This window comes from Brachionichthys hirsutus, chromosome 11, assembly GCF_040956055.1.
Source record: "Brachionichthys hirsutus isolate HB-005 chromosome 11, CSIRO-AGI_Bhir_v1, whole genome shotgun sequence".
In the NCBI taxonomy this organism is placed as follows: domain Eukaryota; kingdom Metazoa; phylum Chordata; class Actinopteri; order Lophiiformes; family Brachionichthyidae; genus Brachionichthys; species Brachionichthys hirsutus.
In genome coordinates, this window is record NC_090907.1 from 8,042,918 (window position 1) to 8,056,799 (window position 13,882).

At 45.4% G+C, this 13,882-nt stretch overlaps 1 protein-coding gene across 1 annotated transcript in view; it reads left to right on the top strand.

Moving 5' to 3' along the window:
- Positions 1-13,882, top strand: part of robo1 (roundabout, axon guidance receptor, homolog 1 (Drosophila)) — a 142,875-nt gene that overhangs the window by 91,222 nt on the left and 37,771 nt on the right. The window contains exons 4-5 of the mRNA XM_068745770.1: positions 9,405-9,562; positions 13,762-13,882. Coding sequence (XP_068601871.1) covers positions 9,405-9,562; positions 13,762-13,882 — 279 coding nt within the window. The remainder of the gene's footprint in view (positions 1-9,404; positions 9,563-13,761) is intronic.

Sequence of the window (13,882 nt, forward strand, 5' to 3'; positions counted from 1 at the left end):
TGGCAAAACCTCTTAGTCAACATCAGTCATGCTCGATATTATATGTTGAACAACTTGACAAATGCTGTGAAAAGCTATAGCAACATAGTGTTGGGCAATAATCACATAAGCTTAGACACTCTGGTGGCAGTCAAGTGCTAAAGATGAAGTTTCAACTCACTTGAGCATTCTCAGCCTCCTTTCCTCTTGGAATTTCTTCCCACTGTAACAGATTTGCTTCTAGATAGGAATATGGACATTGTTTCATCTTCCCCGGGCCCATCTGGGAGAGTTTAGGCTCCATGTGGAAACCATTGGAATGGGGACGGCAACTGATCAGAGAAAGATGTGCCCTGATGGAGCTGCAGCACATGTTTGGATCCCAGACTTGTATTTGCCTCGTCTCACCCTTTTTAACATTCCTGTGCCCTATTTCTCCGGAAGACCCCCCTACTGCTGGGCTTCTACTTAACCTCCTGTTCGTTTCTTTGCCTCTCTTCCTTCTTTGACCCTCTTTCTGTCTCCCCTGTGCCTGGTAAAGTGATTGGAAAGGGGTTTAGCCTGCTGGAAATGAAAGTGGCCATGACGAAAGGCTGAGGGATCTGCTGTAACATTGCATTGGATACCCTTGTGTTTTTTCCTTCCCCATTTTCCTCTGTTCCTGCCTGCTTCCCTCCACACAGCAACTATCGTATTACCCCCCCCCCCCCCCCCCCCCCCCCCCCAGTCACCTCCGCAACAGCCGCTGATGTAATCCTAGTTTATGGTCTTGTCCCGATCTAGACATAGGGTTCTCCACAACACTCGCTCACTACTGTTCCGTAAATGAGTCCAAATGAGACTTTCATTTGGACTGTAACTCCATTAGTCCCAAGATTTACATTTTAGGAGGAAAGCAATGACTTATTGCTTCTCTTGCTTTGAATTAATTTGTTTTACATGCCACCGAGAGAAAAGCCATGTATCACATGTCCCCCCCGAATCTCATTAGGCATGCAATAATAAGGTGTAGCCCAAACACACGGGCAACGTAATCAGAATGAAAACACAACCAAACACCCCTGCCTGCTCACGAGTGCCAATGCAAACACACCCAACTCTGATTAACTGTAACTAGTGGAAGGTCCGACTGAGCTGAGAAGAGCAGGGGCTGCATGATGTCTGGGACCTTCCACGAACAAGCCTACAGCCGTTAGCTCCTTTTACACAGGCTGGGATGGTTTGCCTTTACTCTGCATCTCTGTTGTGGGTTAACGTGAAGCCGGTGTAGTGAGGGAGTTATTTATAGTAGACATCTGAGCCTGCAAGGGAGGTAGTAGGATCAAACCACCGAGAGGGCTGCTTAAGTGAGGATGCTGTGGGTTTTTTTTGTGTGTGTGTGTGTGATACACAACTGCAGTCAAAGAAGAAGGAGCTTTTCTAGGGAGTCTTTGTTTTGGTACTGTTGCACAATCCCTTTTTGAAAGGGTCTATTGTTAAAGGTCTCATCTCTAGTTCCACATCAGGATCTCATTGTCCCGTCCTTGGTCATCAGAACAGAATAACAGCGTCTCAGTCTCCACGACTTATCAATAATGTGGCTCTACTTTGTGAGGATAAGCGGGACGCTGGTGTGAGCATCCTGTAATTGTGTTGTGAGATCTCTGGTGAAGCCAGTAGATAAGTGAAAAGGTCTGCTCAGGATGATCCCAAAAATACTAAGCGGTATAGGTCAGATGGCGCTCTGCAGGAAAGCAGGCTGTGTTTGCAGATATAATTGCTCATATAGTGCGGGTTAGCCGAGAGAGAGAGACTCCTCTAACGGCAAGCCAGACAGTCTTCATCAGGTTCATGAGTTATCCATCCCGTGCAAATGAGCCCATAGCACTGCATGTCATATCAAATTAGGAGTGTGATGTGACTGTGCCACCAGGGCTGGTGTTAATTGCTTTACTCGTATATTATCCCTCGCTTTCTGTCATCCCATTTTCCCCTCAGACACACGGAGCACAGAAATAAAAACAGAGCCTGGATGGAAAACAAGTTTCTTCACATTCCCATCTAAGTTGAGTCACATTCAAGGGTCCCACAGCCGGTCTGGGTCACACACAGTGTCTTTGTCATCATTATGGCGCTGAGAAGGAGTCAGATCTGGCTGGCAGGATGGTGGAGGGGGGGGGGGGTCAGTAGGAAGGCTGGTGGGGGTGAAGGGGCCAAAAATGTTAATTAGGAAGATTGTTTTAATAAGGCCCTCATCTTTGCAGATGCTGGGAGAGGGTTAGCTGGTGGGGCCACACAGGCGGGAGGGCAGCTCACGGTGGGATATTGTCAGCAAACATTCACACAATGTGAACTGAGTGGCATGAAATGCATAGCAGGATTTAAACAGTGGATGAAGCTTTGTCATGGCTCTCACCTGCTTTTCTGCAGGTAACAGGATTTACTGTAATTCTATGATGGAAAATGTGCTTTGTGTAAAATCTCATTACAGTTAGACTATAGTGTTCAGTAAAACTGAACGCAGGCAGTTTGGTACAAAACGTTTACATAGATCATTTACAACAAGCCCTTAAGAAACGTGTTCTTTTTTTTGGTTAACATATGTTCTCAAAATGTGTCACAGAGTTATAATAACAGACAAATGGCTCTGAAACATTTACACCGTGAAGTTTCCATGAATGATGATGAATGCTGCTCTGAATAATGCTCTTTACGTCCGGCGTGCCCCGTGCGAGCATCCTGCCGCTGCAGTTTATTACAATGACAGGGGCCATATTATTAACTTGCTCCAGTTGGGTTGCACGAGGGAGATAGAGACAGAGAATGGGAGAGCATACTGTACAGGTGTTCATGTTTGTGCAAACTATAGTGTTACATCTGCTCTGTTGTATCTCCATGCAGAGAGCTTCAGGCTCAAGATGACACAGAAAGTATTGAGAGCTCGGTTACGTTGCTTCTCAATTGCTCCTTGTTCCTCGGGCAGCTGGCCTTAGATCTCCTCCTATAAATGAGGACATGCCGTAGACATGCTTCTGTAAGTACTTAGAACCCAGTGTTGACTGCTGCATTGTTCAGCAGCTACATCAGTACAGCACGTCCAACAGCGGTGTGAATGAAGGAAATGCGGCATTAAATTGTGTTGAATTACCGCTTCTCTTACCGTTACCTCCATTCTTGTTACTTGATTGCACAGTGAAACAGTCTAGTTCTGTCTGATAATGGAAACGGAGGGAGTCCCATTGGCATCACCTCAATGTAGTGTAAACAGAATATTTGATCTAGAATTGGAAACAGTGCACAAAGCCGTTTCTCTGACAGGTAACAGGCCTCTCGTTTTATAGTAGCCTTTAAGATATACAGTGAACAGGCTGATCTGACAGAAGCCGACAAATTGGCAAATGGCTCCTCATTGCATTTCAACATGATCACCCCATACTGGTTTTTATTACGCTGCTTGCATCTGGTGCTCCTATCAGGAGTTTATGGGATTTGAATCTTTCCCTTTTTAGAGCATGTTTGTGAGAGAAGAAAAGAGCGTAATTCTGGATCTGTGCTTTTTTTCTTCTTTTTCTCCAGCATTCCTTCCTGTTCAGCCACAGCACTCAGAATCACCCTCTACTTCATCCCAACTGCTGCTCACCCACCTTTGCAATCAAATAGGCACTGTTTATTGAACTATGAGGTGCCAAGTCACTCAGTCAATCAGTCACTCGCATAAACCTGCCTCCCTGCTGCCCTCTTTGCTTTTCGCCACGTCCGCCAAACGCCATCCTTCTCTCTCTCTCTTTCTCTCTCTCTCTCTCTCTCTCTCTCTCTCCGAGTCTGACGAGAAGAGTTATGACCATTTAAACAAACACAGGCGTTCAATGGTCTCCCTGTCTGCACGGCTGTAGGGCGAGGTTTTCTTTATGTGTTATACGTGTGCGCGTCCACGCGTGTTTGTGTTTCTGTGCAGACATAATTGCTATTGGATACCAAAACAAATAGGGTCTACACATCCACGATGAAGTCTGGAGAGTGAACCTCCAGATGGATCTCCGTAACCACAATCGGCTCCGGCAAGTGCAGGCTTGCCCAATGCTGCACGCCGAGAGGTCCGCTAAGCTATCTGTCCTCGCTAACAGTGCCAGGCATAGGCTGCCATTGCCAGGCATGCCTTGGTCCTGCGTCATACGCACATCAGTACATGTCTCCTCATATGGTGTGGTTTATTTTACAGGACTTATAAAGGCTAATGAAAGCAAAGCCACAGTCCGAAGTGATGTGGGACTGACAAAATATATTCAAATGGTTTTCAAGAAATGCTTATTTTGTCCTCTTTTTTTCAGACAACAGGGAGAGCATGTCCAGCTGTGTCTGTGTTTATTTGCAAATTGAGTCACAAAGTTTATTGTTCTGGCTCTGAGTGTGCATAGAAGAGCTAATTGAGGCATCCTGCCTCTGCTGTGTGACATGACATCACATCTGAGTCAGGGGGATGACTTCATGGCATACAAGGGCGTGCAGGTGCAAACCCTCAAGGCCAGTCGGGTAACAGCCTGTCTGCTCTCGCTGACATATTAACGTGTCCACGAGGTGTCTTGTATGGACTCAGGCACTTCTGTGACTCTGCAGATGTGACCTCATATTGAATGTCACAGGTGTCCAGAGAGAACCCATCGTTTTCTAAATGATTTAGCGATATGGCATTTGGAAATAAATGGGAAATCTATAAATTACACTTAACACATGTTGGAGAATACGATGGCTTCATTTGTTGCCCCAGCTATTATTTACAGCTTCACTTAAGTCATTTTAATTTCTGTGATACACACAGTAAGGTCCCGAACCACCTGAAGTGGGGATTTTCTCTCCATAAACCGCTATGGGTTGGGTTGGGTTGACATAGCAAGGGCAGGATGGGCAAGCGGGTATGAGCTCAGAGCCCAAGAATGGAATCCAGGATTGAAAATTACAGGGAAGTCTCCTGTATCCAGTCTCATCTGCCTTGTGGTGGGGTCAGCGGAGGGGAGGGGGTGCAGCAGGAGAAAAAAGAGGGAGAGGAGGGAGGCAGTGATTCTCCAGAGTGAATCCCGATATATCTTCACACCCAGCAGCAAAATACTAGCTCTGTGCAGTGAAAATGCACCACCCCATACACACACACACACACATACACACACACGCAGCATTCCGCTGGCAAATAATCTACCTGCAGCAGCCTTTGATGTGAGCTGGTCAGTGTGAGTTGAGGAAGAGAGCTAAGATAAGGATCTCAAATGCTGAGAGGCGAACAAGAACTTAAGAAACAAAGTGAGAGATAGGATGGAGGGAGACAATGAGAGCAGTTTGTCCCGCAGGACAGAGCCAGAGGCGGGGTGATCATCAACAAGGAAGTGTCTGTGCACAGGGTAACTACTGTATACTGCGAGGAAGGAAGATCTGTGCTTACGGCCGCAGAGCAGTCATGGCGGTGCAGCAGGAACACTTGTGCACTGGTTGGATATGTTTGAGCAGGACTGGGTAGAATTTTAAATGTTGCTATGAGTGTGGATCCGAGAGTTTCTTTTATATGCAAATATTTTTTAAGCATCCCCATGTTGACCTTTTGTAATATTTTGCCATTCAGACATTTACTCTCTTTTTTTTCAATTCATCAAAGCATACATCATCAGATCTTTTTTTTCCTTTACACCAAATAGCCTGACATATAGAAGTGCTATAGAAGTAGAGCTACCTCAAGGACACCTGGAAAAGAGCACAGGGGGAATTTAATATCTTCTCTTACATGGAGCAGATGCCTTCTTTTCCCTCGCTCCTACTTTTCTTCTTCCTCTGTTTTGTAACCTTTTCCTGCTGTTATCACACATTCTGATTTTCCTAAAGGGCTTACTTTGTCCATTCTGTTTCAAGGAAACACACCCTTGCTGTGCTGTGTGTCTCTCAAGGATTGATTCTGGGTACCTTATGATACATCTTTTATTCCCCAGTGGGTCTGTTTTTTTTTTTTTATCCTTCCAAATATTTTTAGGGAAGCTTGTTGTACTTGGTTTAATTTCCTCTGAACAAAGCTCGTCTGATCTCCCCACCCAGGCTTGTGTGTGGCATTAAGTCTTCATTTTCATAAATTTTGGAGGCGCAGCTCAGGAATCTCATTTTAATTTGACATTTAAACGTCTGTTTTCAATTTCCTGAGGAGCAGTGTGCGTGCGTGTGTGTGTGTGTGTGTGTGTGTGTGTATGTATGTGTGTGTTGATGGGGGATAATTTGTGGAGCAGATGAACATGAGTTTTCAGTGCTACTCAGCTGACCATTAAGGATGGTTCGGATGCATGAGACGATGGCGGCTAATTGCATTAGCTTCAGTTTGCTACTGTGGACCTGGGGAGTGATTCACCATACCGTACAGTAGACTGCCACTGCTAACTAAACTTCTCATTTGGTACATTTGGTACATTTGTCAGCCAGATGATATGATATGTTCTTCGCATATCGATAGCTGTCCAGGTCCGGATGCTCATCCGGTTTCATCCCATCGTCAGCGTATTTGGACAAATCCACGGCAGACAAAGAGGCGTCTTCATGCTGGGACCTGTGACTCTGGCCCAATTCCACAAATGAAGCCACAAACTGAAAATCTCTCTCTGTATACACACACACACACACACACACACACACACACACAATACACACACTCACATTGAGTTTGGCCTCCCTGTTAATAGCCCAGGAAATATTATCTGCTAGAGGACAGCTGCAGGCTCACGAGAGAGACAGAATGGTAGAGAAGGCTCATTATCACAAACACAGACAGACCACACCACACACGCACACTTATAGGACAGCACGCAGCATGAGAGCTCCTTTATCCCATTTATTTCACCCAATCCTGGGTGCTAGAACAGGAATGGACAGAGAGGCAGGGGATCATGCAGTATGCAGGAAGGACTGGAGGCTGATTGTCTCATTTAAACCAGGGGGCAATGGATTCCGCCGAGGCTCTGGATCAAACAACGATTCCTGGCGGAAGATTTGGGACTTTGCACCCCATCCAGATCTGCGTCCATCTGTCTGCCTGTCCGACAGACTGTCTGGCTGCTTCCCTTTCGTTCTCGCTCATTTTGCCTCCATCCCAGAGGAATTAGTTTTTCACTGCGCAGATGTTTGGGGCTGTCTGTGGCGCTGCACTCAGCTGTGTTTATAACAAAGAGGTGTTGGTTTGGAGGAGGAGAGAGGGCAGTGAGCCGGGGGAGTGAGTGCTGTTAAAGAGGCCTGGAGGTCACTCGTGTAAACACTGAACGGTGCCAGGTCTCCCTCTTGCCTCCAACCAGGCTTTGCGGCTTCATATTTCTCCCCTTTCCCCACCACACTTCCCTTTTTATGTTCCAGAGGGGACGATGCATCTGCATGTTAGCGGAAAGAGTTAGAGTGAGACCCGGGGGGGTAGAAACCCACTGAGAGGAGAAGGCACACACTTAAAGTCTGAGTTTCTTGTACACCAAGTGTTGTTTTTTTATTTTTACTAGCTCTGTATTAGCCTTGTGGGGAATAATTTTGGACTTCTGATTGTTCAAATTCATGATCAACAGGAGGCTCATTAAACAAAAAAATATGTCTGTTGATAATTAAAAAAAACACACTTTTAGATATTAATTCAGTCTGGTCAAAGTATCTCAAAGGTTCCGCTCACCTTGATAGTCAGGACTGAGGAATGCCCTCCGGAACAGGCTGACCTCGCTGATACAAGCGGAGGCGGCGTTTCTTCCTCAGACGGAGCTGCTGCTCTAATGGATCGGATGTTTGGTGTTTACAGTTGCATTCCTGGATGGCTGAATCTGCTTTTAACCGCACTAAATGAGCTCACTCACGATGCAGCTGCGCTGCTGAGTTTGGCCTGGGAGAGATTGAGTGTAGAAAAATCTAAAGGGGGGGGGGGGGGGGGGGGCTAGACTCGTAGTGATGATTCATCTGTGTGGACAGAGCGCACGGTGCTGATATCTGTGGAAGTGTGGTCGTCCTCATAGGAGCTCATGAGTTGTGAAATATCGGAGGATATCCTGTTGCATCCTCTGATGGATAATTCCCCTCGCTAAAGAACTGATGACGTTACAGCTGCACACGGAAGGGTGTGGATGTGATTATGCAGTCAAGGATGAAAGGGGCTATTATTATCCATTTTGCTCCAAATTTATCCGCCGACTCTTGGATCCGATTCCCTCACAAAGTGCAAAGAAGGATTTAGTCCTGGAATTTGTTCCCTGTCAGTAGATTCGGGGGGGCTGATGTGAGTCTGGCATTGATCTGGGACTGAGGTGTCTTAAGTGAAAGCTGAGTGTGAGATAACAGGCACCAAAGGCTCCCGAGAAACACGCACACAAGCACGTATTTACATCACTTTCCTCGACACACACACACACACACGCACACACTGTGCTGACCCTGTGTAGCACACTTTGTGTGTGGCCTGAATTTCTGCCGGAAATTTACAAGCAGCATTTTCATATGTTTTTATGTGTACGCAGCGAAGCTGGGAAAATGATTACTGGCACACCGCACAAGAGGGAGCTTATTGCGTTTTCATTACTTTCTCCCCTCTCAATAAAAGTCTGGTTTATCCTTAACACTGGAAATGTGGAGTCCAGAGATATGCAGTTCTTCTGCTCCTCAGAATATAGATATGCATTGACCCACCTTGATGGAGCTTCCTGATGGGTACCAATGTGATATTCCGATGAGGATGCAAGACTCAGATTAATGAATTTGTGAGGCAGGTTTTGTAATTTTGCGTCCAGCTACAAATGAACGTCTGAATTATTCGGCTCATCTCTTAAAGCACTCACATCCATTCAGTATCAAATGAAAGCGAGGAATGGAAAGCTGTGGGGCCTCTTATCTGTCTGAATAATGAAAATCCATGCCCGTGTCATCTTTTTCGGCGCCCCTTACAGGGAATATCGATGCGAATAAGAATCATGTTAGGTCGGAGTGTGCAGGCGATGTAAATATCGAGTGTCGGTGAGAGATGAGCTAGCAGTGATGGAGAGGTGATGATCAGTGTGTGTGTGAGTGCGTGTGCAGACATTATCAGAGTAGGTCAACAAAAAGGAAGGTCACTGCTATTAAAGATGATGATGGGCAGAAATGCTCATTCTCACTGTTTTAAAGTTTGTTGACTGTAAGGTAAGGAAACTGCATAAGCCTGGAACACTGCATATTATACCATCAGATATATATGTTTTATCTAATCAATACTACTTTCTTTTTCATGGCAGACTTGTGACAGTAAATCAATAGTGATGTTTACTTTACATTTTGTCATTTGTTTGGATTTAATTTTGAGTTTCAAAAACGCATTTGGCTTCGTAAATGGGGCCGGTTACAATGTTTACCATTGGTATCACAATATGTTGTGTTTTCTTAAAGGACGACTCGCTTTATTTGTCTTTCTCCTCCCTGTTTTCCTGCAGTCCTTCGTGACGATTTCAGACAGAACCCCGCGGATGTCATTGTGGCAGCAGGAGAGCCGGCGGTCCTGGAGTGCCAACCTCCACGTGGACATCCAGAGCCTACTATATCATGGAAAAAAGATGCTGTAAACATAGATGATCGAGATGAGAGGATCACAGTAAGATATGTCTTTCTTTTTCTGAGTGCGTGTGTGTGTTAGCACATGCATGCCAACATGAAAGTGCATTTTCTGTTGCCGTAGAACTGCTCTCTGCAAAAGGATAAACATATTCACAAGTTGACCCTTAGCCACAGGTCAAGTCTTGATTACCACCACCGTTTGTTGGTCGATTTCTTTGGCTCATTATTCACATATAGATTTGAATGAGCTCAGTTTTGACGGAAACAACCTTTATTGACTGAGGTAGCTGTGCTGATCAATCAGTCAGGAGTGGTGCATTGAACCGGGGTGGCCTGCTGATGGAATCCAATCAGGGAAAGTCTAGATCAGGAGGGAGAAACCAGCAGAGGAGAATCAACAAGGAGAGAGTTTCACTCAGCAGCATCGCCTGCAGAGTCCAAAAGAGCCACCTTAATTGCATGTATTTAAACTAGTAATTATCAAGCTTTAACGAAGCATAACCGATGCTTGGTTGTCAATCAGAATAATCTTAGCTCAATCTATTAGCACTAAGCAAAAAGGTGCATCCGTGGTCTTCAGCTGGAAGTGATTTTCTTTTTTTTTTTTATGAAACTGTTTGGATGTGTGGTTTTGGGAAATAAAATACTCTGACTTAGCTCACAGCTAACATGCGCAGTAGTGAGGAGGAAGTAATTAGATGAGGGTCTGGATCTCATTTTCACAATCTGACTGGTGGGGGTTAAGGTTGTTGAACAGTCAGATAGTGCTGACGACAGCTAACTTTATAGTGCAGCCATGGAAAATCCAGCCTCCCCCAGATAATAAATAGGCTGTACTGTTGAAGATGTTACAGGATGGACTGTAGTGCTGAAACACAGCATGGAATCATTATGCTCAATACATTTTCATAGCTTGGTAGACATTTCATTCTGTTAGTCATCATCAGCTGAGGACTGAACCCAATTGAGGCAGATTTACTCACTGCAAACACTCTATTTGTTCTACGCTGCACCGGCAGAGGGCTAAGAGTCTGCGTCTGGCTGCTGGGCAGCCGAACTGAAAGAAACAAGCTAATAATCTACTTAGGAGCATCATATAATATTTGTCCAGGAGCTCTTGTGGCCTTTGAATTCTGGGTTTGTTGGGTTTTTATAGTTTTGATCCTTGCATATTACTTGTATGTACTGTTCTCACCCTTCACTCTCAGTTTGCTCTCATTGGTATATTAGTCAAATGCGACGTTAATCTATTTATCCATTTATCTTTTCAGCTCCATTGATTTCCTGAGTTTTTTTTTTTGTTGGTTTTTTTTAGGAGACCAAATCTATCTCAGTATTACCCATGGCTCCAACACAAATTGACCCATCCCATAATTATTATATCTTAATCTTACTTAATAGAGCATTCATACAATATTTATTTAGTTTGTGTGTAATTTCTACAGTAATACCCAAACGACCCCTGAGGATTTATTCGTGATATTGTACATATGACTTTGATCTCTGATGTGTGAAATCCTCTGCTGTTGTAAGACAAATGAAAAAATAACTGAGTTGGAACTGAAAGCAGTGCCTCGTAGATTTAACAGTGCTGCGTGCACCGGCTGGCGTGGCTGAGCACAAACTCTCACAGACAGAATGTTCCCAAAAGACCACTCTTACAGTAACCTTAAGTATGTGTGATCAACTGCGATGACAAACTTGACCTGTGGACATCCATATTACAGATCAAATTATATCAGCGATGTGTCAACATCTCTAGATTGTTTATGGTACGGTCCATTTGATACGAGTGTATATAATGGGACCATAGAGTGGAACGCACTGCACATAATGTGATGAACAGCTGAGCATGTCAAAGAGCCCGCTTGTATTGTCGTCCTTAGTGCAGACCATTCCTCCCACCATGCAACATGCTGAAACATGCAGTCTCCTTGGTGATGGCTCGTGATCAGAGCGAGGTCCCAAACCACCTGCAGTGGGGATTTTCTCCCCGTACACAATTTGACTGGCTTGGGTGGCCTGGGCTTTGGTTGCCGCAGCATAAAGAGTCTGCGAGCTTCAGAGAGCAGCAGGTACATCAGAAGGAACCCGTTTCAGCTGTGTGCAAACACCAAATGGCATGTTGTGTTCCAGCTCACATATATTCATGACACCACATGGGGTGGCCGTGGAGTTTCCCACTGAGCTTTAAAAACAGAGGTAGGTCTATTACCTTGTAATGCTGCTGTGCCACTGGAAGCTGGCTGCATTTGTTTAAACTGCTCTTCCAGGAAAGGGTAAAAATACAAATAAAGGAGAAATGCCAGGATTTAAGCCCGGACCATTGTCTGCTGAGAGCAAGCGTCTTTCTGTGATATCAGGAATGGGCGGGATGTGGCGCATTGTCCTCCTTTTGTGCAATAGTTGTGGCTAATTATCAGACTGGAAAATGAACGGCTGTGTGAATACCAACCGGCTGCATTCTGAATAGGAGCTTTTCCATTATCAGTATTGCCAAATGACATGAGACAAAAGGCAACGGGATAGAGCCATCTCCCTGTAATGCATGGATAAGGTATTTGATTGCCGGGCCTTTCAGCAGCCTGTGGGTGCTGCCGTGCTGTGTGGAGAGGATATGCATCCAGAGTAAGATCGGGCCACTGCTGTATTAATTTACGTTAGCCGGCTCTCGAGTCCCTGCTGCTCTGGCACTCCAAATATTCCTGTGGAGAATGAGGAACTGCCACACGGGTACGGATAGAGTGGACGGGCCTTAAGTGGATCCACATGCCAAAGCTCTGTGGACCCAGCAGTACAACCCCCCCCCCCCCCCCCCCCCCACACACACACATTTTCTGTGCTGCATGGTCTGCCCTGACCTTGGGCCTTTGTGAGTGTCACAGTGTTTTAGCTGTTAAGCCTTTTCTCAAACAAACAGTAACATAATGATACTTCAAACCCCTTCCAGCACCGCAGGGTGCCCTAAATAAGCCAGTATTCCGCAGCCTCTTCGAGTGCCTTTGCCTCCTGATTCACCATGAATGTTAAGAAGGAACGAAGGGCTGTGAAATGCCCTGGAACCAGAAGAATGTGTCCCGTTTCAAAGCTGTCCCCGGCCCCAATTGTCTCACATTAACCCGTAGGCTAGTTTAGACAAAGATCAATATACCCACTGTTTAGGTTTGTCAGGTGCAGGTCATGAAAACTCTACTTTATGAGTATGTGAGGTACAAACATTTGGATATACTGAGACATAACCTAGCTTACAAATGAACGTATGTGTAAGAAGGTTGACGTTTCAACAGAGGAGTCATGGGGAAAGCGTGTTGTTGTAATATTGTGTGTCAGGTTCTCTGTCAGGGCTTCTCTAATGAGGGTATCGATTACGTCCTTGCAGAAGGTGGTCCTGATCTCACAGGATAATGTGTGCATTTAAAACCTTAAGCCCCATCAAGACACAGAGATTATTGGTGCACCGTGCTATTGTCTGTCTGTGCACTGGTTGTGAACTGAGAGAAGGGCTGCTAAGGGGCCTGTGCTGGGGCCCGGGCTGCCTTTCTGACTGCCTGAGAACAAAGCACCTCCTTTGGCCTGTAATCAAAGCCCTGGGAAATGACAGACATGACATTCACCTGGACAAAACACACATTCCCTCTTTGGTGTGTGTGTGTGTGTGTGCTTGTCTGTTCACTTGCTCTGCATTGTAGTTGTGCGCACATGCAGGGAAAATAAAAATAAATTCAGAGAAATCTCATCTTTTTAAACATTCCCAAAAATAATCCAAGAATGTCCTGCAAGTCGTTCTTGTTTTCGGAGTCCTGCAATGCCTCAGGTGTTCCCTCAGGGACCTGCTTTTGTGTCGGACTGGGAGAGTGTCCTTTGGCTCGGCTCACTCTGAGGAAGAAGATAGAGGCAGGCAGATAGTGATTTAGACTTCAAGTGGAAGCTGAGTGGAAACAGCAAAAACTGTCAAGAGAGACAGTCAATCTCTCTCCGTAAAAAAAGAAAACCCGCAAACACTCCAGCACCAAGCCATTACTTGCGAGTGAGTGCATCATATTTCATCATAATGTTGTAATGGCTAAGTAAATGCTTGCAGGCGTCCCTAAATGCAATCAGGAAATGTTTTTAACGGTTGAGTTCTGCTGTTTTTGGTTGTCTCTGTCAACCTCAAGCCCCAAGTGCATCTCCGACTCTAATATTGCTGTCTTATCCATGTTTGTCCTCTCACCTCCTCCTCTTCTATTCCCTCAGATACGTGGAGGGAAGCTGATGATCACAAATGCCCGGAAGAGTGACGCTGGGAAATATGTGTGTGTCGGCACAAACATGGTCGGGGAACGTGAAAGTGAAGTAGCTGAACTTACAGTGCTTG